This window comes from Dipodomys spectabilis, unplaced genomic scaffold, assembly GCF_019054845.1.
Source record: "Dipodomys spectabilis isolate Male_0828 unplaced genomic scaffold, ASM1905484v1 ptg000302l, whole genome shotgun sequence".
Classification (NCBI taxonomy): Eukaryota; Metazoa; Chordata; class Mammalia; order Rodentia; family Heteromyidae; genus Dipodomys; species Dipodomys spectabilis.
In genome coordinates this window covers 153,704-179,302 of record NW_024870979.1, presented here as the reverse complement: position 1 = coordinate 179,302, position 25,599 = coordinate 153,704, and the positions used below count along the sequence as shown (strand labels likewise).

General features: G+C 46.8%; 1 protein-coding gene across 3 annotated transcripts in view; it reads left to right on the top strand.

Annotated features, from left to right (window-relative positions):
* Positions 1-25,599, top strand: part of Sytl3 (synaptotagmin like 3) — a 66,767-nt gene that overhangs the window by 5,219 nt on the left and 35,949 nt on the right. For 2 of the 3 annotated variants that reach the window (XM_042702063.1, XM_042702062.1), the window contains exons 2-7: positions 3,163-3,784; positions 5,808-6,026; positions 12,875-12,939; positions 22,019-22,070; positions 22,950-23,019; positions 24,597-24,675. In XM_042702063.1, coding sequence (XP_042557997.1) covers positions 3,675-3,784; positions 5,808-6,026; positions 12,875-12,939; positions 22,019-22,070; positions 22,950-23,019; positions 24,597-24,675 — 595 coding nt within the window. In that variant the 5' untranslated portion in view covers positions 3,163-3,674. Of the gene's footprint in view, positions 1-3,162; positions 3,785-5,807; positions 6,027-12,748; positions 12,784-12,874; positions 12,940-22,018; positions 22,071-22,949; positions 23,020-24,596; positions 24,676-25,599 lie in introns of those variants that run through there. The other variant, XM_042702064.1, reaches the window with a different exon arrangement.

Genomic DNA, 25,599 nt, shown 5'->3' with positions numbered 1-25,599 from the left:
TGGGGCAATGTCATTCTTTCTGATGGAGGCATAGAATTCCATTGTGTATATATACCACATTTTCTTGATCCATTCATCTACTGAGGGGCATCTGGGTTGGTTCCATATCTTAGCTCTGGTAAATAATGCTGCAATAAACATAGTTGTGCTGGTAGCTTTAGTGTGGTCTTGTTTGTAAACATTAGGGTAAATGCCCAAAAGTGGGATTGCTGGGTCATAGGGGAGTTCTATGTGAAGTCTTTTGAGGAACCTCCATACTGCTTTCCAAAGTGGTTGAACAAGTTTACATTCCCACCAACAATGAAGTAAGGTTCCTTTCTGTCCACAGCCCCTCCAGCATCTGTTGTTGTTAGAGTTCTTGATTTTTGCCGTTCTAACTGGAGTGAGGTGATATCTCAATGTTGTTTTGATTTGCATTTCTTTTATGGCTAGGGATGTTGAACATTTCTTCATGTGTCTATTGGCCATCCTTCTTTCTTCATCAGAGAAGTTTCTCTTTAAGTCTTTAGCCCACTTATTTATTGGGCAGTTGTTTCTTTGAGGATTTGTTGTTGGGGGGTTTAATTTTTTGAGTTCCAAGTATATTTTAGATATGAGACCCTTGTCCGTTGTATGGCTAGTAAAGATCTTCTCCCAATCCGTGGGCTTTCTATTGATCTTGCTAGCTATGTCATTTGCCCTGCAGAAGCTCTGCAATTTTTATGTATATCTTGATTTTTCATTGTGATTGTTTCTCCGTGGCTACTAGGAAGTCAGAATTTATTTAATGCTCAAGCATAGTGACTGTTTCCCTCCAGCTTCCTGGTAGAACCATCTGCCCCCTTTTCTTTCCCACAGCTGAGTCTCTCTGACTTTTCCATTTCTGTGTGCTTTTACTGTATATTTTTGTTAGGAGTAGATTAGAGTACAAAAAACAAAACAGTTGGTCAAGCCATGTGCCATGCCCTAAGCACACAGAACAAGGCCTGGCACTTGAAAAGCGCTCAGTAAATATTTGCTGGATGACTGGATGGTTCTGGAAAATAAACTCATTTCTTTTTTCAGTAAGTGGAAGTTTGTGTCCACAAGGGGGAGCTTGAGCTCCCACTTCTGTCTGGAAAGGGCACTTCCTTGGCCCATAGGCTGGAGTGAGGGAGTGTTGAGGGGTGTTTTGTCATGACAGTTGGAGCCTGTGTTTCTGGAATGCAGAAAGCCCAGACATCTGATGAGCAAGCTTTGGAGGATTCCCAGGTTCCTCTGGTTGAAGCACTCTGTGCGGATATTATCAGCCCAGGATCACTCTTACCGTACCCAGCTTCATGAAGAGCTGGAGACCAGAATTCCAACAGCCACAGGAAGAGAAAGCCACAGGGCTCACAACCCATGTTTGGAGGACTTCATTCAAAGTACCTGAGAGTCTTTAAATGGCCAATAGCTTGTGACCCAGAAGTGTGTTTAGTAGAGTAGAAATAAGAGAACAAGAAGAACTGAGGGTGAAGTTTAAAAGGCAGTGAAAAGATGGAAAACTTGCTCCTGACCACTTGACTTGGCTGTCTTTGATTGTTTTCCACTTTGCCAGAACCTCAGAGCCTCAGGAAATGAAGCCCTGCATGCTCAGCTGGACACTGGAATCAAAGGGCACCAGACTTTGCCCCTGGTGGCACCAAGAGGTGCTGGCCCCCTGGTCAGAGCTCAGGCTCCTGGCTCCTGGCTCCTGGCTGTCTTTGCAGGAAGTCTTTGGAGAGTAGGAACTTCAGTGCATTTTACTGGAGACTAGATGCTAAGTCATCCCTTTCCAGAACTCTGAGTTTTCCTGTTCACAGAATCTCTGTAATTAGAGCAAGCAATATATCACAGCTTTATCTTATGATAGATAAACCAATAAATATGGAATCACTTAAGCCTCAGTCCTTAGAAGGCAGGCCCGTGCATTTAGGTGGGGAAATAGTACATGATTATGTTCATTAGCTTTTAACCAGAATTTAGCGTTTCCTTAGATTATGGCAAAAACCTAGTAGAATGAGCAGGACTTACAATTTGGTCCATAATAGAAAGCACAGATATTTTCACACTGTATTATGTGTTGTGTGTATCTCAAAATACTGTTCACACGGATAGCATTTTGAAACTAGGGAAATCTTTTTTTTTTTTTTTTTTTGGGTCCGGTCATGGGGCCTGAACTCTGGGCCTGGGCGCTGTCCCTCAGCTCTTCAGCTCAAGGCTAGCGCTCTACCGCTTGAGCCACAGTGCCACTTCCAGCTTTTTTCTTTTTGCTTATGTGGTGCTGAGGAATTGAACCCAGGGCCTCAGGCATGCAAGGCAAGCGCTCTACCACTAAGCCACCTTCCCAGCCCTAGGGAAATCTTTAGATTACTCCCAGATCTTATTTCATACATCCCTGATCACACAGAATTGTGTGTGTGTGTGTGTGTTGTACGTGCTAGTGTGCGGGTTTGAACTCAAGGCTTCTCTTTCTCATTTATCTTTTTGCTCAGGGCTGGCTAATTGGGGGTAAAGCGGTAATGTTTTAGATTATGCCTGTAATCCTTGCTACTCTGGAGGCTGGAATTTGAGGATCATGCTTTGAAGCCAGCTCAGGCAGGAAAGGTCAGTGAAACTTTTATCTCCAAGTAATCACTAAAAAGCCAGAAGTAGAGCTGTGTCTTAAGTGGTAGAATGCTAACCTTAAAAGCTCAGAGACAGTACCCAAGCCCTGAGCTCAAACCCCAGTACTGGTACAAAACAAACAACATCAAAAAAGAAAATCCATGTTTTAGATGTTTTTGGAAGTTTTGAATATAACAAACCTTCCTTTATGAAATTTAAAAACTTACATTATCATCACCAAAGAAAAGGTAAAGATTTAACTGTGTAGGGGCTGGGAAGGTGGCTCAGTGGTAGAGCGCTTGCCTTGCATGCTTGAGGCTCTGGGTTCGATTCCTCAGCACCACATAAGCAGGAAAAAAAAGTCAGAAATGGCGCTGTGGCTCAAATGGTAGAGTGCTAGCCTTGAGTTGAAGAGCTGAGGGACAGCGCCCAGGCCGAGTTCAGACCCCACGACCGGACCCCCCCCCAAAAAAAAAAAAAAAGATTTAACCTTGTAGACCAGTTTGTTTTAATCTCTGTAAAGCTGTGAAGTTCTCAAGCTGGGAAAACTGATACTATTTTATTTCTCTCCTGCAGGTATTAATCAGGTTGGGCTTTTAACCATGCTGGGCTCACCTGGAGGCTTTTTCAAGGAGGCATTGCCAAGCATTCTTTCTGCTACTTCTGAAGTTCTTCCATGTGGCGATGACTTCCGCTTCACAGGAATTATCTGCTAGAAGCCATGCATGATTTGTAACGATCTCTGGCAAAATCTCAGGAAAAGATATACTCTTGCCTCAGGCCGATGTGAGAGGCGGTGGCAGAGCCGGAAAGCAAAGGCCTTCTGAGGACAGAGCACCGCGGCTAGCCCGCTCCTCCGGAGGAGCGTGACACCGGCAGAAGGGGAAAAACAACCACAGCAAGCGCGCGGGCACCAGTGAGATCAAAGCAACCACAGCAAGCGCGCGGGCACCAGTGAAATCAAAGCAACCACAGCAAGCGCGGGCACCAGTGAAATCGGAGGGAGGCTCTTTCCAGGACCCAGGGTTCCAGCTGCACTGGGGCTCGACTGCAGGGCCCTGAAACACTTCCCACGTGGGTGGAAAAAAATGGCCCACTGGGTAGATCTGGAGTCCCTGAAGGAGTTAGAGCGCGAGGTCATTCTCCAAGTCCTCTATCGAGACCAGGCTGTTCAGAGCATGGAGGAGGAGCGGACGCGGTAAGCTGTCTTCAGAGGTGTGCTGTCCCCCACTCCTCTTCAGTGGGCTGAGCTGTCCTCAGCGGGGTACACTGCAGGTACCGATCTACGGGATGTGGCTTTTTCTCTGGAGCGGCTGCATTTTGGCTTCTTCACTGCTTGCTGGCTGTTACCTCTGCTCACTGCTGGCTTTGGACTGAGAAGGGTCTGAATGGAGACTTGGGGTGGGAATTATTTCTGCAGTAGAGCTAAACTCAGAAGACTGGAAGAAGGGAGCCTGCCCTTGTTACTTGCATTCATTGGCAGCTTTTGTGTGTTTGTCTATTTGCTCACTTTGGGAGAGGAATTGGAGGGAAACCCTCAGGCTTTTGGAGGTGTCCCGTTCTCCTCCTGCTCCCCTGCCCCCCAACAAGGGGGTCAAGACCTGGGGCTCTAAGTTTTCCTGCCCTTCCTTTGGGGGTATCTCAATGCCCAGAAGGTGGCTTAGAAACACCACTGCTGTCTTTCTTCTTTGCTCACCTTTCCTTCCCCTTTGGCATGAGGGAAAAACACAACACGTGAACCTGCTCAGCCCGTTCTCTCACTGCTTTGCCAATAGGACTTTCTTTCCTGCTAGCTGGTGTGTGAACGCTTGAAGGCAGTGCTAGGCTTAATCTGTAGTTAGCTGGCAAGTCCCATATTTGCCTTTTTTATTCATGCCGATTCTGGGGCTTGAGCTCACAGTCTGTTTTTGTTGTTAAATTTATTTATTTTATTAACAATAATAATATTTTTTTTTGCCAGTCCTGGGGCTTGAACTCAGGGAGCTTCTTTTGCTCAAGGCCAGCACTCTACCACTTGAGCCATGGCACCACTTCTGGCTTTTTCTGTATATGTGGTACTGAGGAATTGAACCTAGGGCTTCATGCATGCTAGGCGAGCACTCTACCACTAAGCCACATTCCCAGCCCTATTTATTTTATTTTTAAAATTATCTTTAGTTGTACAAAGAGGTTACCATTTGCATGTCACTTTATAAGTACAATGCAGCTTGGTGGTTTTCCTAGTTTCATGAGCTGTTTTGAACATTATGACTGCATTCAGGGCCTCATGCTCTTACTTAGCTTTTTTGCTCAATGCTGGCTTTGTACCACTTGAGCCACGGTTCCATTTCCAGCATTTTTGGTGATTTATTGGAGATAAGAGTCTCGTGGACTTTTCTGCCCGAGCTGGATTTGAATTTTGATCCTCAGATCTCAGCCTCCTGAGTAACTAGGATTACAGATGTGAGCCACCAGCCTCTGCTATGGAAAAGACGAGTTTCAAGAAGTGGATGGAGTGAGGCTGTAGCTCACTTGTGCGGTGAGTGAAAGGCCCAGCATTGTCAGCACCCAACAACAAACCAACCAAACGGGATGTGTTTGGTTTTGCAGAACGCTTTCAGAATCTGCCAACAAAAATACAACTCGCATAAAATAAAAATGTGGACAACCAAGGCTTGAGCAACGCCAGAGGACATTTTCTGATCCTTTGGAAGATACGATCTTGTTTTTCTAAACACAAAGCAAAAGAAAACAACCCATAAAACCCCCTTTCCTTGTTATTCCAAATTACTTGAAGTGTGTTTGTGTCTTCTCTTCCATGAGAAACTATAATACAGAATTCGACTGGGTGTCTCCGGGCAGCGGCGGGGTGTGCGCTGTAGCTGCGGAGCTGCGGATCTGCGGATCTGGGGATCTGGGGATCTTCTGTGCCTGCGTCGGGCTGGGTGCTCCCTGGGCTGCCCTCCTCCCCCCTCCCCCTCCCCCTCCTCCCTTCCTCCTCCTCCTCCCCCTCCTCCCCCTCCCCCTCCTCTCCCCTTCCTCCCCCTCCTCCTCCCCCTCCTCCTCCTCTTCTCACTGTTCCTGGGCACAAGGGAAGAACCCAGAACAGAAGAGCAGCTCACTCTGCACACACTGGAGCCAGCCAGGTCCCCCGGGGTGGGGACCAGGGGACCCCGCCTCGCCGTGGTGGGCCTGGGCCAGCACACCATCCAACCGCATCTCCTTCCGTTCCCTGGTCACAGGAAACTGAAGACGCGCCTGCAGAGCCTGCGGTGGAGCGGGGCGGCCGGCCTGAGCGCAGAGGAGCGGGGCAGGCGCTGCGCGCGGTGCGCACGCGCGCTGGGGCTGCTGCGGGACCGCGGGGCCGCGTGCCAGGGCTGCAGCCACCGCGTGTGCGCCGCGTGCCGCGTGTTCCCACGGGCGTCACAGGCCTGGAGGTGCACCGTGTGCTTCGAGGACAGGTGAGAGTCTGGGGGTGCACCGTGTGCCTGGAGGACAGGTGAGCGTCTGGGGGTGCACCGTGTGCCTGGAGGACAGGTGAGCGTCTGGGGGTGCACCGTGTGCCTGGAGGACAGGTGAGCGTCTGGGGGTGCACCGTGTGGAGGACAGGTGAGGGTCTGGGGTGCACCGTGTGCCTGGAGGACAGGTGAGGGTCTGGGGGTGCACCATGTGTCTGGAGGACAGGTGAGGGTCTGGGGGTGCACCGTGTGTCTGGAGGACAGGTGAGCGTCTGGGGTGCACCATGTGGGGAACAGCTGAGCGTCTGGGGGTGCACCGTGTGCCTGGAGCACAGGTGAAGGCTTGGGGGACCGGGCCTCCACTCACCCCAGGGGGCCCAGGGGAGGTGCGCTGGCCAGGTGAGGGGTTTGCCCCACTTCCGGCATGTGGCAGGTGGAAGCGGAAGTGTGCTGCTGTGTCCACACTCAGAGCCTTCCGTTTGACTGAAAGGAGATGGCGGAGCAAGGGGAGAGAGGCGTAATCATCCATCAGTCCCTGTCACAGATGCTCCAGCGGCGAGAGGAGCGGGCACAGGCCGTCTGGGGCCGGCCTATCCCAGGTCTGCCTGGCAGGGCCTGGTTACCACCGAGAGTCATTGCTGCCTGGCAGCTGCTCGGCACTGTGCAGGCTCTGCTTTCTTTCCTTTGTGAAGGTATTTCTAGATGGTTCTCTCCTTCCTGGAGCCCAGGGTGGTTACAGGGGTAAGGAGGTGGGAGGGAAGGGTGGGGGAGAGACAGGGAGACAGAAACAGAGACAGACAAGAAAGAGATAGACAGGAGAGAGACAGAGAGAGACAGAGACAGAGGAGAGACAGGAGAGAGAGATTGGAGAGAGAACAAACCTCATTGCAAAGGCTGGGATGCTGAGTCTTTATCTTGTTCCTATTTAATTCATAGCCCAAGTAAAGAAGTCAGTGTTTTCCAGCAAAAGCAGTTTCTAGGTATCTGTTAGAAAACTCAGTGTGTGTGTGTGTGTGTGTGTGTGAATGTGAATTCTATGGCTTGAACTCAGGACCTAGGCACTGTCCTTGAGCAACTTGTGTTCAAGGCTACAGCTCTACCATTTGAGCCACAGCTCCACTTCAATTTGGCGGGTGTGGTTTATTGGAGAGAAGAGTCTCATGGACTTTCCTGCCCAGGCTGGCTTTGAATGGTGATTGCAGATCTCAGCCTCCTGAGTAGCTAGGATTACAGGCATGAACCACCAGCGCCCAGCTCTCTTAGAAAATTTTTGACAAAGCCAGCTCTCCTCAAATCTGATCAAGTGCCTAAGGTAGAGTTCCCTTTCTTCCTTTTATTTTTTTTCTAAATAATTTTTAGTATATAAAAGCATGTTTCAGTTTCCTGCTTTGTAATGGCTGATGATGCACTTAACTCTGGAATGTAGGTTCATGTGGGTCTCTTAACCAATGCCTTGGTTTTCTTAGACCTTCATATACCTGCTTCAGTAAAAGTGCAGGGCTGGAGGCCAGGAGGTAGGAAGCCAAACACAGCCGGCCTAAGCTGAACACTCAGTGCAGAAATGACACCTTCCATTTACCAAACTGACATTTCTTTGAACCTTTCAGTGGTGAAATTGTTAAACTCATTTAAACACAGAACTGATGTCTTCAAAGTACTGAGTTTGAAACGAAGGCACATATTTGACTTGAATGCTCATTGTTCAAAGCAAGAATGGTGGTAGATTTCTGTTGGTTGGGGGGGGGGGAGTGTACATGGAGGAGACCATCACAGAACTTAGCAGAAGGGAGGAAGAACACAAGGCACATTTGACTTGGGAATCGATTCTCGGAGACCTGGAAGCAGCTTCTCAGTGTTGCTGGAGAGGTGTCAGGGCTCAGGGGCAGGATGGAGAGGTTCCCCCTGCAGGTCTGGTGCTGGCACCTCTCCTCCAAACCCTGGAGGGCTGCTTTCTTGGAGACCTTGGCATTCATCCACGTAGGTTCCTGCCCCTTTGAAGGGCTTACTGCAGTTCATTTGTTCAGCCAGAAAAGTGGCTGTGCCTGCTCTCTCTGTCCTTCGTTTCGCTGCAGTGACGGATCGGTTACCCTTGTTTCTCTGGTTTTCTGGAGCCTGTGCCCTTCAGACCTTGGTAAGCTTGAGAGCAAAGACCAAAGCAGTAGCGTGAGCTGCCCTGACCACATAGCGCTGATGCCGGCCAGGACTCTCCAGAGAGCTGATCATGATTCTAAACTATTTCTAGAAAGGTCTGCAGACTTTTTTTCCCTATTCTATCAACTGCCTAGATTTGAAATCTCATGAGAAACCATACCATAAAGGCCTTAAGTTATTCCCTAGTTGCCTTCTTCGCCTAAGAGTTAACTGTAAAGTAAACATCAAAACAGGAGAAGGGGCGGAAGCAATCTCCAAGGAAGCTGGGCTGTTGCAATCCCCACCTCAAGGGCTCTGTGTGGGAGGGCAGTGGGGTTGTAACTTGACCTTCTAAGTACACTGAGGATCATTTTTAAAGCCCCAGCTTCCTTATTTTGAAATAAGGATGTTTTTCAAAATGCTTAAGGCAATTGCAATGGCTACTGTGAGTGAATTAACACCGGAAGCTGTGTGGGGAGAGAGTTTAGTCTATAACAACGTATGCTTTCTGTCTCTTCACCATGCTTGCCTTCTCTCTAGCTTTGGCCCCTCTTGGCCACCATACAATTTGAGAACCCAACAAGGAAGTTTAGACTTCTTCCCTCTTATATTCTGGGACCTAGTGAAGGATATTGATGCTGCTTATGATACCTTTGCTTCTCCCTTGTTTTAGTTTGGTTTTGATCAGGTACTGGAGCTTGAACTCAGGACCATTCAGTTGGCTTTTTTGCTCAAGGCTGGCACTCTACCACTTGAGCCATACTTCCACTTGGGCTTCCTAACTGCTTTGGAAAGTCATGGCTGAAATCTTGGGATGTGGTTGGGCCTGGTCAGGCAAGGAGCCTGCTCAGAGGAAGAAAATCTTTACCTCCATTTTGCGTTAGGGGTGAGGCCAGGAGTGTGTTTGGCAAAGAGAGATTAGGAGACTTGGTTCTATAGCTCTTTATGTGTTGGAGCTGTGGACGATGTTAGGGAATTTCTTTATCCAGTGAATGAATGGAGACAAGCCATTGGGTTTGGCAAGCAAGAATCCCAAAAGGAATCCAAGGTGTCAGCTGAGTGTGTAAATCAGCTGAGGAGTTCTGCACTGATGGCATTTGTCAGGTGGAGATAGCTGGCTGCTTTGGAAGAACAGAGACAGGCAAGTGGATGTTAGAGACAGCTCCTGAGTGGTGATTGGCTGTGGGAGCCTGGGTGGGGTTCTGGGTCCCTGGTAAAACACAAGCAGTGTACACATGGCCCTTGGAGGGGCGCAGGGAAGAGTCTGATGTGTGGCAGTCCTAGTGACAATATTGGATTCCTGATTGCATCCATTTGGCCAATCTTACCCTTTGCACCTGCCATGTTATAGGGCATCTCCTGCCACATTTTAATACCTGTTTTGTTTTATATTTATTAATAGAAATTAATTTATTAAACTAACTCTACATTTTAGCCAACTCCAGGGCTTATTGCCGATCCATGATTTCTCAGCCTATAATTTCTTGACTGCAATTTATTTCTCAATTAATGAAAATACCTCCTGCAGGATATTTTCCTGACAAGGCCACATGGATGCCATGCTTTTGGAGCCATTGTGTTATTTGTGAGCCCTTTCCAGTGGCTTTCCCTGCAATAATAACCTCACTGAGTTTGTTTTTAGTCCTAGGTCCCAACGTTTAATTAAGAAATTCAATAGAGAGCCAATCCAGTGGCTCATGCCTGTAATCTTAGCTGAAAGTCAAGGATGAATTGTGGATGAAGGCCAGCTTAGGCAGAAAAGATCATGTGATCCTGTCTTGAAACAGGGCTAGAGGAATGGCTTGAGTGGTTGAGCACTAGCCTAGCAAACTCAAGGCTTTGGGTTCAAATTCCAGCATTTCCAAAAAGAAAAGAAATTCAACAAATACATCCTTGTCTTTTGAAATTTGGTATTACATAGAGTCATCTAAGACTATTTTTAAATTTTTTATCATCTGGATTTTATGCACTACTGTGTTACTGTCATTAAAAACAGTTTCTAATATCTGTGTGGGAGAAGTCACGTCACACTGATCTTTATGAAATAAAGAAAATTACTTGGAGCAGATCGTTCAGCCCCTTGAGTTTGCCTAACATCTTCTTCAGTTACATCCAGTTATTCTTGAGTGTCACTTGTCCTGGCTGCTTAGCGAAGAACTGTGCATGAGCGAGCTGGCCTTGGCCTCTGTTTGTACTGCCTTCTCCCTTATTATTTCATGGCTTTTTTTCTTTGCTCACTCTGAACCTTCCAGACTGTTTTCCCCTTCACTGTGGCAACACAGAATTCACTGCTTCGGTGTGGATGGTTTCTTAAATCTTTCTTTATTCTGTCCCATTTCTTCATGCTGGCCTGCATTTTTCTTAAGATCTTTCTGGTTCTTTTTCACAGAAGCAGGTCTGCCATGTCTGTGAACATGGGCTACTTCTTGGGAGTTCCCTCTGGTTGCCATAGTGATGCTGGCTGAGTGGCGGCTCCTTGAGTCCTGCCCATTAGGTGTATCCTGCAGATGGTCTGTTGCCAGGTGCTCTTGGCTCGTCTCCCCAGCCTCCAGGGTAGGGCTGTGTTTCCTGCCCTGTGTCTTTCTCATGGCCTCAGCTTAGATCTATAGGTTGATACATGGGGCCCTGCCCATTTTCTGAGTCAGGGCCTTAAACAAGGTTGCATTGAGTTGTCCTTTAGCTCATTGCCTAGTTAGATGTTCCACACTGAGAATCACGGCCTCTATCTTGCGACCACTGGACTGCAGATGGCTCAGGGGCCTTAGTGTTCTGTCCTATACAATGTTTTATCCATATCATTTTAATGCTTACTATGGGCTGCGAGCTCACCAGGGTGAGCCCCTCTCTGAACCCCTGCTTCTCCTCTCAGTACAGTTCTGCTTGGTGTCTGGGTGCCCAACCCCCAGCTCTATGTCCCTGGAGGGCGTGGCATACATTACACTCTGCCCTGGACGCCATGCATCTTGGATCCCTCTTTAACATGCTGGTAGGGGGAAGATATCCATTCACTCTCGGCCGCAGCCCCTGGGGCTGTGCTGGCACAGATGTGTCAGAGGGGATGCCTGCTGTTTTTCTGAGGCTGTGTAGAGGGGGACAGTTAATATTTTGCAAGAAGTGTTGTTAGAAGTTTGATAAACATCTCTCTATCTTCATCTTGATCCTCTGATTCCTCTCATAGCCTAGGAGCTTATCTCATCAATCAGTCTTTTTATTTCCTGTAAGAACATTGAAATCAGATCAGCTGACCTTATGACAAACCTCACGATTTTATTCTCCTGGAAGCTGTCTCGCAGCTTGCTATCTTCGCTGCAGGATTAGCTGGAGTAATGAGGTTTTCAACTATATTGCACACAGGTCTTGCTTATTTGGTGCTGGTACTGGGCCTTGAACTCCAGGCCTCTAGCTCTCACTTGGCTTTTTCACTCAAGACAGTGATCAATCACTTGAGCCATACTTCCACTTCTGGCTCTTTGCTGGTTAACTGGAGATAGGAGTCTCATGGAGCTTTCTGCCTGGGCTTGCTGTGAATCTTGATCCTCGGAAGTCAGCATCCTGATTAGCTAGGATTACAGACAGGAACCACCAGAGAAGGACATTTAACCGGGATTTACCTAGCAGCTGGGCAAACGCGTACAGACAAGTCACGTTGCTTTCAGCTTTGCAAGCTGCTTTGTCTGGTGTTTTTGCAGTTAATGTCGCTAAACATTGGCTGATTGTTTTCACTAGGGATTAAACCCAGGGCTTTACTCAGGACAAGCACCTGTGGTTCCTATGGTACACTATTTTTTTTTTGCTGGTCCTGGGGCTCAAACTCTGGGCTTGGGCACTGTCCCTAAGCAACTTTTTGCTCAAAGCTAATGCTCTACCACTTGAGCCACAGCACCACTTCCAGATTTTTCTGTGATTAATTAGAGCTAAGAGTCTCACAGGCTTTCCTGCCCAAGCTGGCTTTGAACTGTGATTCTCACCTCTCAGCCTCCAATGTGGCTAGGATTTCAAGCATGAGCCACCAGTGGCCCGGCTTTCATATGGTACACTATTTTAAGGGTACAGTTTATAATATTTGTGGAAATTTCCCTTTGATATCCTAAAAGGACATTAAGAAGTTTACATTTTTTTGAGGTTCTTGGAGATGTAGAAATGTAGAAACCATGGGGAGTGAAACACACGGGTGCCTCGGTTTCCGGTTATGAAGGGCCCTGTGCGTGCCTAGGCTTTGAGTCAGGTCCCCTCGGGCCCCATCCTCGGATCTCCATCGCAGAAGATCAGCCCCAGACTCCAGGCTCAAGGTCCTCCCACGAGCCAGCTCAGTTTGGTCTGCTCTGTTGGCTCGTGGTAAATATTCTGGCAAACACAAACTAAAATTAACTTAAAGGTCATTTTCTGAGGGAAATCTGAGCTTTTCCCTCATGCCCTTGGTTTCCACTGTGAATGTGGTAAATTGGTCATTTTGTGACAACTTTGTTTTTGCTTTTTGTATTTATTCAGGAATATTAAAACTTGATATTTTGGGTACAAGCATCTACCAATAGGCTTGCATTCACATATATGCGTTGTGTGCAGGGTAAAATATGCTGGCCCAGGAGACTCTGGAACTTTGGGGAATCTGTGCAGAAAAGTTTGGTCCTGTGTAAGACTAGTATTTTGTGATATAACCTCCACATCTCTTGGAACCAAATACAAAGCCTCTGTCTGAGGCTTCTTTTCTGCTTGCTTCTCAGAAATGTGAAAATAAAAACTGGAGAGTGGTTCTTCGAGGAACGAGCCAAGAAATTTCCAACTGAAGGTAAGTGCTCTTAAAACCTTTACAAAAGTAATGTGATTCCTAGTTTTAATGTATTTGGTGCTGAGGCTTTATTTTTAAAATGCCTTATGGGCTTAGAATTGTCAAAAGATGAATTTAGACAACACATTTAATCCTAGATTTAATTGGCTTTCACTGTGATCTGGGACTTGGGGTAGCTTCCTCCACACAAATCAAATGAGACTCTGCCTCCCTGCGAAGAGCAGGACAGTTGGTTTTGTAAGGTGAGAACTGGGAAGCAGAACAAGAGACAAGCCGATTGGCTAACATCGGTTCCTTCAGGTCATGATTAAACTGTGAAGGCCTTGGAATTTTAAACTTAACAAGTTATATGCTATGGTACTCACGTCTGAGCATGACGTGGCGAAGTGATCGGAAGCTGAGACTAAACCATAGAGAGAACAGATGGTGCTTTGGTCGCCCAGATGCCTGTGTGGAAGCATGACAAACCCCAGACACGGCTGTGTCACCCTGAAGAGGAGGCAGCACGCCAGGGGGTGGCTCTCCTCATCCCTAATGGGAGAGGATGAGGAAACAAAGGCGGAGGGCCTGGGAAGGTGGCTCAGGGGTGAAGCGCTTGCCTTGTATGTATGAGGCTCTGGGTTCGATTCCTCAGCACCACATAAGCAGAAAAAGCTGGAAGTGGCGCTGTGGTGCAAAGGGTAGAGCGCTATCTTGAGGTGAAGAGCTGAGGGACAGCGCCCAGTACCAGAGTTCAGTCCCCATGAAAGACAAAACCAAACCAAACAAACACAAAAAACAACTCAGGCTGACTCAGAGGAAATGGGGTGACTTGAAACACATTTGCTAGTCATAGTTAAAATAGAGAAATAGACCATTTAACCTTATCCCCAAATCAGCTGGTGGTAAGGAAAGCCTTGTGTTTGATGGTCCTTACCATTTCTTTCTATCTTCTTTGTTATCATTATTCTGTTATCTTGAAGTAGTTGTGCAAGAAGGTCCAACGCAGCATGTCAGTTTGTGTCACCCGATTTGTTAGGAAATGGAAAGACTTGGAAAAAATCATATTAAGTGAAGTTACCCAGTCCCAAAGAAATTTAGGTCCCATGGTTTCCCTTATTTGCAATAATTAGCATCCATATAGGATAATCTTATCAGATGAGCTGAACAGCTCAAAAAACCATGTACAGATGACTATATAAGTTGATGCTAAGTGAAATGAACCCCAAGATATGGACACAAGAGGTCTGTCTTTATTGTTACTGTTTTAAATGACATGCATCTTGATCCACGTCACTCCTTCCACGTTCTCCCCCACCTCCCCCAACCCCCCCTCCCCTCAAGTTACCGGGCTCCATTTTCACATATGTACATTGAATATCAGGACAGCACTCGCCCAGCTTCCTCTCCCCATTTGTCTGCCCACCCCTCTCAGGACCCCCCCCTTCCACAAGCACGGGTTTCAGCATCCTGGAAGTCATCGCGTGATGCTGTATCAAGCCCCTACCTTAGTCAGTGTGTGTGTGAGCCTCGTCTTTAGGGACAGCGCTGGCGGTTGAGCTGCAGATTTGGCTGGTGTGAGATTCTCCCCTGGATGGTTTTCCTGACTCCTCTGATGGGGTGGGGGAGCGGGACCTGACGCTTCTCAGCCAAGCTCATTTGAAATCTGGAAGAAAACATGGCGCCCAGACAGCAGATAGAGGCAAGCACGTTGCTACCTCTTTTCAGGGCTCCCTGGCAGGAGCGCTGGTCAGGTTTACACTGAGTGACTACGCTACACACGCCAAGCGAGACCCTTCTCCTGGAGAGGAGCTTAATGTTGATTGAAGTAATCCCAGCAGCCATTCTGTTCTCATCACTCAACTTTTTTTTTTTTTTTTGGGTCTGGTCGTGGGGCCTGAGCTCTGGGCCTGGCGCTGTCCCTCAGCTCTTCAGCTCAAGGCCAGCGCTCTACCACTTGTCAACTTCCTTTTTATTGCTTCTCCTATTTCTCTTTTAATAGTCCTCCTAGATATGTGCTATTGTAGATAAATGTTTCCAGAATCTCCCTGAAAGTAGACAGAGATAAATAATAATTCAGGAAAGAATCATAGACATTAATTGTGGCACTATTTTTATATGTATGTGTCAGTACTAGGGCTTGCTCTTGTACTCTTGTTTGGCTTTTTCTGCTCAAGACTGAAACTCTACCAACTGAATCACACCTCCACTTCTGGCCTTTTGCTGGTTAACTGGAGGTAAGAGTCTCGTAGACTTTCCTGCCCAGGCTGACTTTGAATTTTGATCCTCAGATCTCAGACTCCAGAGTAGTAAGGATTACACTGATAGAACGCTTCATTGTGGCACTGTTTACTGTGTTAATTTCCCAACCATTATAAACATTTGAGAAAAAGCAAAAATGAGCCCGAGGAGTTTCCACTTTGCAAGGAGAGGGCACAAAATAATCTACTGATTATTTTACTGATTATATACTGGATTTTTTTTTTCTAAGGAGCTTAATTATGCATTTTCTTTATATGCTGTAGTGGGAGTTTCTCTGTGCTGCACTGGACCTTCGCAGGACCCCCAAGTGTCAGGAAGCCCCAAACCTTCCCGGGCTTGCACTCAGAGGCCTTGACTCCGCAAGGCGTGGACAGTCCACGAGGCAATGTCCAACAGGTCCCTCTAGGAGTGTTTTAAAATGCACTCTAAATTGGAGAACTATAGATGAGGAAGTCAGATTAATGAGCAGTTATGCTGTGTGTTATTTTAGGTTTCTAATAACTAGAAAACTGGAACTAGAAATGTTCATTTTTTTTGGCACCTGCTAAGGATATAATATTGTGCCCTCTGTTGGTTCATTACAATAAATGCACATATTTTACTTTTTCTTTTTCGCCATTCCTCTCCCTCCCTCCCTCCCTCCATTCCTTCCTCCCTCCCTTCCTTCCTTTCTCTCTTTTTCTTTTACAGTTTTATTGCCAGCTATTCAAGCTTAAAAATCAGACAGCTGACAGTTTTCAGTACTAACACCTTTCAGGTTTAAACACGGTTAAATGCATCATGCAAGCCAGTTACTCAGGCTTTCACCCTACCAGTAATTATTGGGGAAATAAAACAATCTAGGAAGACCAAATCTTAACATAGCTCCCACTCATTCTCTCAGTGATCCATGGTACACCTACCTAGGATCATTATCTATGATGATGATTATTATGATGGAAAATAACTTTGCCCCCTTCCAGGGCCAATTTTTCAGAGTTTTATCTTCTTATATGGGCAGCATGGTATAGCCCATCAGATCACAGGAATTTTGAGGACACTCAGCCTCGTGAATGAAATGAAGTCAAGTTGCTGAGGACACAGGGCTCCCATTCTGTAGGTTGTATTTGAACTCTGCTGATTATTTAGTATGCTATGAAGAAACATTGTAATCAATATGATCCCACTTTTCTTTTTTCCTTTTGCTTTTGTTACCTGTGCTTTAGGGGTGATATGCAAAAAAAAAATCTTTGTCCAGACTAATATTTCATTTTCTCTGTTTTCTTCTAGTAGTTTCTTAGTTTCAAGTATAACATTTAAGTCATTGAACCATATTGGGTTCACTTTTCTCATTTGGTGAGAGGCAGGAGTCTAGTTTCCTTCTTCTGTGTGTGGGATTTCCCTGCATCTTTTATTTAAAGAAGTTTTGTCTCCAGCATATAGTCTTGGTGCCACTATTAAAATTAGATGGCTATAAATGTACAGATTTATTTCTAGGTTCTCTCTGCTGCTTTATTGATCTGTATGTTTTTATGCCAAGACCGGATTGTCTGTGTTACTGTTAGACTTGTCAAGTGTTGTGATGTCTTCATCTTGGTTTGTTTTGTTCATTGTTGCTTTGGCTGTTCAGAGTCTATTGTGTTCTGTACAAGTTTTAGGATTTTGTTTTCTCTTTCTGTGAAGACCGTTGCTGTATTTTAGTAGGAATGGCGTTGAATCTGTGGCTTGCTTTGCAGGAAAGATAATAGTATTCATTCTTCCAGTTCACGAGTGTGTGAAGCCCTTCATTTTGCATGTGTTTTCTTATTTCTTTTCTTTTTTTTTTTTTTTTTTTTTCGGTCGTGGGGCTTGAACTCTGGGCCTGGGCGCTGTCCCTCAGCTCTTCAGCTCAAGGCGAGCACTCTACCACTTGAGCTACAGTGCCACTTCCGTGTTTTCTTATTTCTTTCACCCATGTTTTATTGTTCTCAGCGTAGAGTTCTTTGTATATTGACTTTATTTCCTGCAACTTTACTGAATTCATTCTAATAAGGTGTGTGTCTGTGTGTGTGTTTATGGAATTTTTAGCTTTAACATCCAATTCTTTGTAAAGAGGGATAGTTCAGCTTCTTCCTTCCCTTTTGTTTCTCTCTCTTGCCTAGCTGGTCTGGTAGAAGTGCATAAGTCTGTTCTTTATAGGCCTCCCTTAAGTGTTTTTCATAAGGTCTATCTGTGGTGATGAATTCCCTTAGTTCCTGCCTGTCTAAGAAAGGCTTTGTTTTTTGTTTTTGTTTTTGTTTTTTTTCCCCATTTTGGAAGGATAGTTTTGCTGGGTATAGAATGTTTGAATAGCATTTTTTTCTTTTGATACTTTGACTTTACCAACCTATTTTCTCCTGGCCTGCAAGGGAGTTCCTTAGTGTGTGACTTGGCATTCTTAAATTCTGCTTTTAGAACTGTTTGTCTTTAACTTTAGTCAGCTTGGTCTAAACAATGCCTTTCAGAAAAACCTCTTTGGGTTTTACACTGCTGGATGTCCATCTCTTCTAAGTCTGGGGAGCTTTACAGCTACTATTATCTTGTTAATTTATATTTTCAATTAGTTTCTTTAAGTTGCCCCTGAAGGGAGGAACTTGAGAGCCCATCTTGGATTGCAGTGGGCAGAGTCAGTGTCCATGGCTATGCAAAGTCCCGGTGGCCACGGTGCTCACCAGAACTGGTTGATGGGCATGCACAGAGAGGGAGGCTCACTCCTCTCCCAGGTGGAGGCCTGGTCCTTAGGGGCTGCCCCTGGGGTCCTGGCCACCTACACCTCTCTGGCTGCTCCATGATGTGAGCCCTGCAGCCTTTCTCAGCTCCCAGCTCCCAAAGAGGACCAGAGAGGCACTGCACCCCTTCCACAGAGCTCCTGGAGAGATGCCCCTGGGGTGGCCACACGGTACTTCCCTGCCTGCAGCCAGGGCTGCCTGGCGTGGGAAGGCCAGGGCATGAGGAATACAGGTTATAAATCTGTCCTTGTTCATTTTTTCCCTCCTGGAATAGGAACTGTGTATTCTAAGTGGAGCAAGCACTCTGTTGTCTTTCAGCTCAAGCTCTGGGCTCAGCCTCAGGGCTGAGTTAGCACAGAACGTCTCCCAGGGCTAAAATAGACTGAAAATGCACTCTGAGCTGAGCACCAGTGTCTCATGCCTCTAATCCTAGTGACTTAGGAGGCAGAGGTAGATGCTCAGGTCAGAACCAGCATGGAACACAAATCCAAGACTCATCTCCCTGCAAGTAGCCAGCAAAATGCCAGAAGCAGAGGCGTGGCTCAAGTGGTAGAGTGCCAATCTTGAGCGAGAAAGCTGAGCAAGAGTGTAAGGCTCTGAGCTCAAGCACTAGTGCCAAGGAAGAAAAAAAAAGAGAGAGAAAGGGAGGAAAGGATGAAGGGGAAGAGAGAGGTGAGGGAGCAAGAAGGGGGCCACAGTTTTGGCACCAAAGATAATTAAAATGGAATGGAAAAGAATAACAAAAACTATTTTAAAGAAAAAAGGACCTTCTTACCTATGCCTCTCTTTTAACTGGTATTGCAGGCATAGAGCTACTGTGTGGATCTGTGCCTGTGTCTTTAGATGCAAAAATGATGTGAAGCTGTCTAGTGATTTGGATTGGGTTTGAACAAAAGCCCAGCTGTTGATTGCTCTCTCCCTTCAGTGGTTTGAGTGGCACCTTCTTCCACCTCCAGCCTTGAGCAGAGCTTGTGTTTCTCTTATCCTTATCTCTGTGGAAGAGCCTGTGTGTATTACAGTCACTTAATGTGAACAAATGAAGTGGCATATGAGCTAAGTCGTAGAGAACTCAGCCTTGGTGGAATGGCTTAAATGAGGCTGTGCTTACTGTTGTTGGTTGCTAGCCAGGTATGGGTGGCTCATGCCTGTAATCCCAGCTCCTCAGGAGGCTGAGATCTGAGGATTGCAGTTCAAAGCTAGTCTACATAGAAAATGGAAAGAGACTCTGAATCTTCATTAATCAGCAAAATGCCAGACTGGAGATATGGCTTACGTGGTAGAGCACCACTCATGAATGCAAAAGCCACGAGAGTGTGAGGCCCTGAGTTCAGGTCATGCACATATACAAAAATAGTATTAATTACTATCAGTGTTGTTTTAGCCAAGCCCTCTTCTGGGTAGGGAGGACACTGTGACACATAGATGTTGTGGCCCACAACCTCAGAGGTGTCACATCCAGGGAGGGGAGCAGAAGGGAGCCGGACACGCAGCTGCCTGCAGTCCAGTCGGTGTGAGTGTGTTCGGTCACCACATGATTCTGTGGTGAGGACAGGCCGGGACCCTGCGAACAGCCCCTTGAAGGCACTGGGGAAGGGGAGTGGGTGGAGGAAACTCTGGGTGGGGAGGAGGGGGAGGGGGCACAGGGCACCTGAGAGGCTCACGACCAGGCCCCAGGATGGCGTGCAGGTGTCCCTGGATGGGAAGGTTGGGGTTCATTGCAGAGGGGCTCTGTTGTAGCTTGCTGGGGTGAGCAACACATGGCAAGAACCTTTGCTAGTTCATGGCTTCAAACAGCAGAGATTCACGGGCTCACAGAGCTCAGCGTGTCCACAGGACCAGCCTCGCCCGGTGATTCTCAACAAAACTCAGCCCTGGGGACCACCATGCCCCACTTCCTGTCTTCATGTCTTTTTTTTGGTGCTAGGAACTAGGGTATGAACTTGGGGCCTTGTGCTCTTGCTTGGCTTTTCTGCTCAAGGCCAGCACATGAATCCCACCTCCATGTCCAGCTTTGGGGTGGTTAGCTGGAGCTAAGGTGGGCTTTCCTGCCTGGGCTGGCTTTGAACCACAATCCTTGGATCTCAGCTTCATAAGTAGCTAAGATTACAGGCAAGTGCACCAGCACCCAGCTTCCTTTCTTATCTTGTGACCTAAGAATGAATATTTTGTGTTTGTGTTTGCATTTTAAATGGTTGTGAACGATTTATATCTGAGACATATCCGATACGTTAAATGGCAGAGTCTGCAGAGTCTGATCAGAGCCCAGCCAGGCCGCTCCTTGACCTTGGAGGAGTGGGGCCATTTTCTGTGTGGCCTTTTTCAGAAAGAACCGCTCCCAGCCTGCCAAGCCAGAAGGGGGCAGCAAAGAGCCATGCAACAGCAAGGTCACCTGTAGGGGTCAAAGGCAGGGAGGAAGGAAGGAGGATGGGGGAGGGGGAGGCACCAGGTGGGGTTTTCTAGTGGAGGGTCTGAGATGGGGGCCTGAAGTAGGAATTCGGGAGAGGGAGAGGGGATGGAGGAGGAGGAGAGGTGGGGAAGACATTAATTATGGAGCAGAGGCCAGGTAACACCCAGGTGAGTGAGATAATACGAAGCAATTTGGTGTCTCTGGGGTGGAAAGGGCAAAGGCCACCAGGGCGTGGAGAGCGCGGGCAGGACCTGTGGGCGCCACGCCACGTGGGGCCTGGGCTCCAGCAGCAAGAGGGCAGTGGGGAGCCCCGAAGGGCGAAGGGCGGGGCCGCGGCAGGGTCGGGTTTCCATGGCTGTGTCTCAGGGGACACTGCTGTGGCAGTCCAGGACAAAAATGACAACAAAGCCCCGTGAGATCCCGTGGAGCCAGACCCCAGGGCTCGCCCCCAGAATTCACTGTCTTTCCTTTGTCTTGACCCCAGGACTGGGGTGCACTGGGACTCTTGACTTTTTGTAACGCTGTCTTCTTGCCTCTCAGCTTGTTCTACTAGTTTAGCTCGCAGCTTTGGGTGAGGCCTTTTTTCTGCCTTAGAGAAGTATTTGTGTGTGTGTGTGTGTGTGTGTGTGTGTGTGTGTGTGTGTGTGTGTGTGTGTGTGTGTGTGTGTGTGAAAGGGGTGAGGCTTCAGAATCAAGGAGACCCCCTTGTGAAGCCCTGAAAATGCATCTTCAGGCAGGTAGACTCACAGTGTCAGACAGGGTGTCCAGGCTTCCTGTCCTGAGGCCAGCGTGGGGAAGGGCTGAGGACCAGGGCTGCCCTGGGCAGTGGGCTTTGGGGCCTGATCTCAGGGGCTTCCTGCTAGGTGTGCACCCTTCCCCCATAGCCTGCTCATTGTCATACTCTCCAATGTCCTTTGGAAATGATGCTAATACTAGGTCTTTCTGTGGAATGAAGCAAAACCTAGGCAGATGAAGCAAGAGCGAGCCTACCCATCGCGTGTTGGCTTAGTAAGTCAGGCTGTGTCCAGGGCAGGGTCTGGGCTTCTGGAAGCTTGTTTGAGCAGGAGCCCTGGCCTCTGCTGTGTGCAGGCTAGGAAAACCCTGTGGGCTCAAGAACTGAGGACAGGCAGGGTTTTATTTCCAAGGTCTTAAAACTACTGCAAACAAACCTCTATCCTTGAAACTAAAAGGGTCATGTGTCAGGTGCTGTCTGATTTAGGAAATGATTAGCCACGTCAAGTAGAAATAAGCTGATTACATTTTTAAAGAGATTGTTTTAATCTTCATCACAAGGAGCATTTAGAAGAACATATTCATGCGAATTATGAAATGTTTCCAAAGGATGAATCAAAGCCTGGAGATTTGTTCAAATTACTCAGGTTTAATCTCACATCAACTTTTAATGATTAAAAATAAAGCCTAATAGTAATTTCTAACCCTTGTCATCTCTGTGTGTATATTGTATTACATAAACAACAGGGTTAGTGGAATTTGTTCATAATTTATCACTTAAGCGTACAAACCAGTGATTTTCAGGAAATAGAGAGCCCAAAATCTTAAGTTTTGAGTATTTCTATCACCCTGAAATATCTCTATTTTAGTCACAAGCGATCTGGGAACATGATTTTCGCTGACTGCTTCATGTATTTGAGTCACCTCAGATTCGATCTCACTGGGAAGTGACCTTTATCCATCTGTCCTCCAGGTACACGGGAGACAGTCGGGGCAAAGCTCCTGCGATCTTATCAGAGGCTGAGGTGAGTGTTAGCAAGGACGGGGCGTCCGGCTCTCCGAGCCCAGAGGACGCCCTGAAAGAACTCACCAATCTATGGTTCACAGAACTCAGCGCTTTGGAATGTAACTTCTTTCTTTTTCTTTTCTTCTTTTCTTTTCTTTTTTTTTTTAAAGGGCTAAATCACCTGCAAGAGATTCAGAGATGGTTGCAGAGTCTCATAAGAAACTTTCTACTTACCAGTATTTTTCTCACTCCATGTTCTATTTTGTTTCTCAAATTTTCCTGAAATGTTCTAAGGAAATGAAATTTTCTTTGTGTCAGTCCTAGGGTTTGAACTCAGGGTGTGGGTGCTGTCCCTTTCATTCAAGCTTTTCATTCAAGGCTGGAGCTCTACTACTAGAGCCACAGTTCCACTTCTGGCTTTTTTTGGTGATTAAGACACAAACTGTTCTGCCCAGTCTGACTTTGAACCTTGATCCTCAGATCTCAGCCCCCTGAGTAGCTGGGATGAAAGGTGTAGGCCACTGGCACCAGGAGAGACATTATTTTTGTATGCAATTCTATGACATTCTAAATCAATCATTTATTAATCATTAATATCTCTGACACCTTACGCAGTGTCCAATACCTTAGGTATTTGTAGGGTCTACATTTCTGGTATCGAATATTGGTCTGAGAGATGTGAACATCTCTCTGCCCAAAATGCTGAAGCCCACCAGCCCTGACGCTGGCAATAATTCACATATCTGATTACTATGGGTTTATAAAAGTATCATCAATAGCGTCTTCCAGGTACTACTTTTTCAGCATGTGATGAAATATAACAATGATACAGCTGTATATTTGTAAACTAGTATCTTACCTAGTTCCCATTTCTTACCCCTATGTTTCTCTTTGGCAGTAAAATTTCTGTGGTTCCTCCAACTCCACCACCTCTCAGTGAGAACCAGTGCTGTGGCAACCCTGGCAGGGTAACATGTCTGTTTGTGCACCTCTGGGTGGGAAGCCAGGGAGGGAAGGGAGGAAGGACGTTACAGAGTTGGGCGAACAGCCTCGGAGCCCAGGAATCTAACTTTTACTCCCCGGGAGGCAGAGAGCAAAGGCGCAGTTGGAGATTGGGAAGCACTTCCACTCTTGGGCTGTGGCAATGTACTGCGAGCATTGTCAGCTGGCCATCTTCTGCCCTCTTCCCCTCACTCCTGTCATCAGCTCTGGTTCTCAACTCTTCATGTGCCTTGAATGTCTGGATTGGCAGGCAGGTATGCAGAGCCTTACAGGTTGCATATAGGTGTGTGTGAGTGTGGGTGCTCTTGGGAATGATGATGTGTCTTCTGTGTGTTTTTGAGTCCTTGTATAAAGTAGAACATCACCGTTACTGACCAAAGAAATTAACTGTGCAGTCTTGGAAGAGCCACCTGTTTTTCCAACCTGAATGGTGGAAAGAGTTCATTTTGTCTGCCTTGTCTCTTGAGGCTATTGTGACAAGTCAAACAACAATTTCCTCATGAGTACTTGGAAACTGTAAAGTGCCAGGTGTTAAATTTCCAGCTGAGGCTCAGGGGTGACCTACTTGCTCTAGTTTCTCCTTGATATTTTAAAATCTCTAAAGCTGGTGGTGTGTTTGAGACATATTTATTGAGTAGCTAGATGGACAGTGTCAGATGAGGGATAGATGGATGGTTGGATGGATATTGGATGGATTGACAGTGTAGGGGAGAATGGATAGGTGGATGGTCAAAGTAACTGTGGGTGGATAGATAGACAGTGGATGGGTAATGGATAAATGGATAGAAAACGTGTGGATGGGTAGTTGATTAGTCATCATCTATGGATAAGTGGACAGCAGATGGATAGATGGTGAATGATGGGCAGATGGTTGATAATGGGTGGATGGTGAATGATGGGTAGATGGTTGATAATGGGTGGATGGTGAATGATGGATGGTAGATAGATACTGGGTAAGTGGACTGGCCGTGGGTGGGTGGATAGTTGGGTGGTCAGCATGTGGTTGGATGGATGGACAGTAGATGTGCAGATGGATGGAGTGTTGGATGCATGGTCAAATGAGACTTGGAGAAAGAAGTGATCTCCTTCTGTTGTTTCTTTTCCTGCTGTGGGAGATGGAGTTTCCTATCTCCACCCTGGTCATCTTGTGCTTTATCCCACCCTCTGCCCCATGTCATCTGCCTTCTGCCCATGTTGGCACTCTTGTCTGTGGAGTCAGGATGGGTTAAACAAGTAATTTACCTGTTAAACAAGTAAAAAGGTTAAACAAGTAATTTATGTGAGTATAACCTTTCACCTCTAAGAGGCAGTTGTTATCTGTGAACAGCTCATTGATAGTGCTCCCCCTTTAAAGAAGATGCCCAAACGCAGAGAGGAAGGAAGAGGACGCCCCCTCTTGGGGGGCTGTGCTGTCTCCGCCTGTAGAGACGCTTGTATTCGTTCACACTCGCACAGCCTGAGCACCACACCCGCAGGGGCAGCCTGGGGACTAAGGGACAAATGCAGGTGGTTTAACTTGTTCTCTCTCCTGTTTCTGTTTCAGTTACATGAACTTGGTCAGTTTAGAGGATTTAATAAGTCGGTGGAAAATTTGTTTCTGTCTGTTACCACCCACATGAAAAGTAAGTGGTGTTCTTCCCAGCCGTGTGGGCAGCCAGGGGGCCTCGGGCCAGACTGTCCCTGGAGACCCAGGGAAGCACAGCAGCCAGGCTGCTCTGTCTTCACCCTCAGAGCAGCCTCTGGGTCATTGTGGGGGAGAGGATGTCGGTTCAGCCCTGCAACTGGCTGGATTCCTCCTCCTCTTGCCTGTACCTGCCCAGCTGAGCAGCACAAACAAAGGAGCTTGGCAGATTTAGACTCGAGAGGCCCAACAACAAAACATAAAGACACACTGCAGTGCATCCGAAATCAGAACATTTTGAGCTCCATGGAGCCCAATATCTGTTGGGCTCTGGTCCATTCTCTTCTCCTCCCTGGTACAATGTCTGTCCTTCTGTTTGCAGGACATCTGCACATCCAAATAATCACAGCGCTCGCTGCAGTGTCTTTTCTGCTCAGAGATGTGTTTTCCCTCCTCCTTCTATTAATATGCAAATCCCAGAGGACAGATTTCTCTCATGCTGCCTAAGATATCAGGCTAGCCGGGCGTTTAGACAATGTCCTTAAACAGTAGCTTAATTTATTGCATCTTAGATTTTATAGAACGAAAAGCTTAGCATGCATCATCACTATTCTCTTTGTCTCTGTTCTGTCTCTGTCTCTCTCTCCTTCCAGGGTCTCATTTTGTAGCCAAGGCCAACCTCTAATTTGAGGTCCTCCTGTCTCAGCCTTCCAAATGTGAAGATTGTAGGCCTGTGCCAGCGTAGCGGGCACATCGCTAGAGTTTCTGCAGTCATTTGTGAAATTTTGTTCTAAATGGCAAAAGATAATTTAAACTGCAGAGATTTTGTTAGCTAAAAAAGCATATCTATTAGATAGAAGACTGCTGTAATTTAAGCAATTAGTCTTATTCTAAAACTAATGTTACTTGTGTCATCTCTACCAAA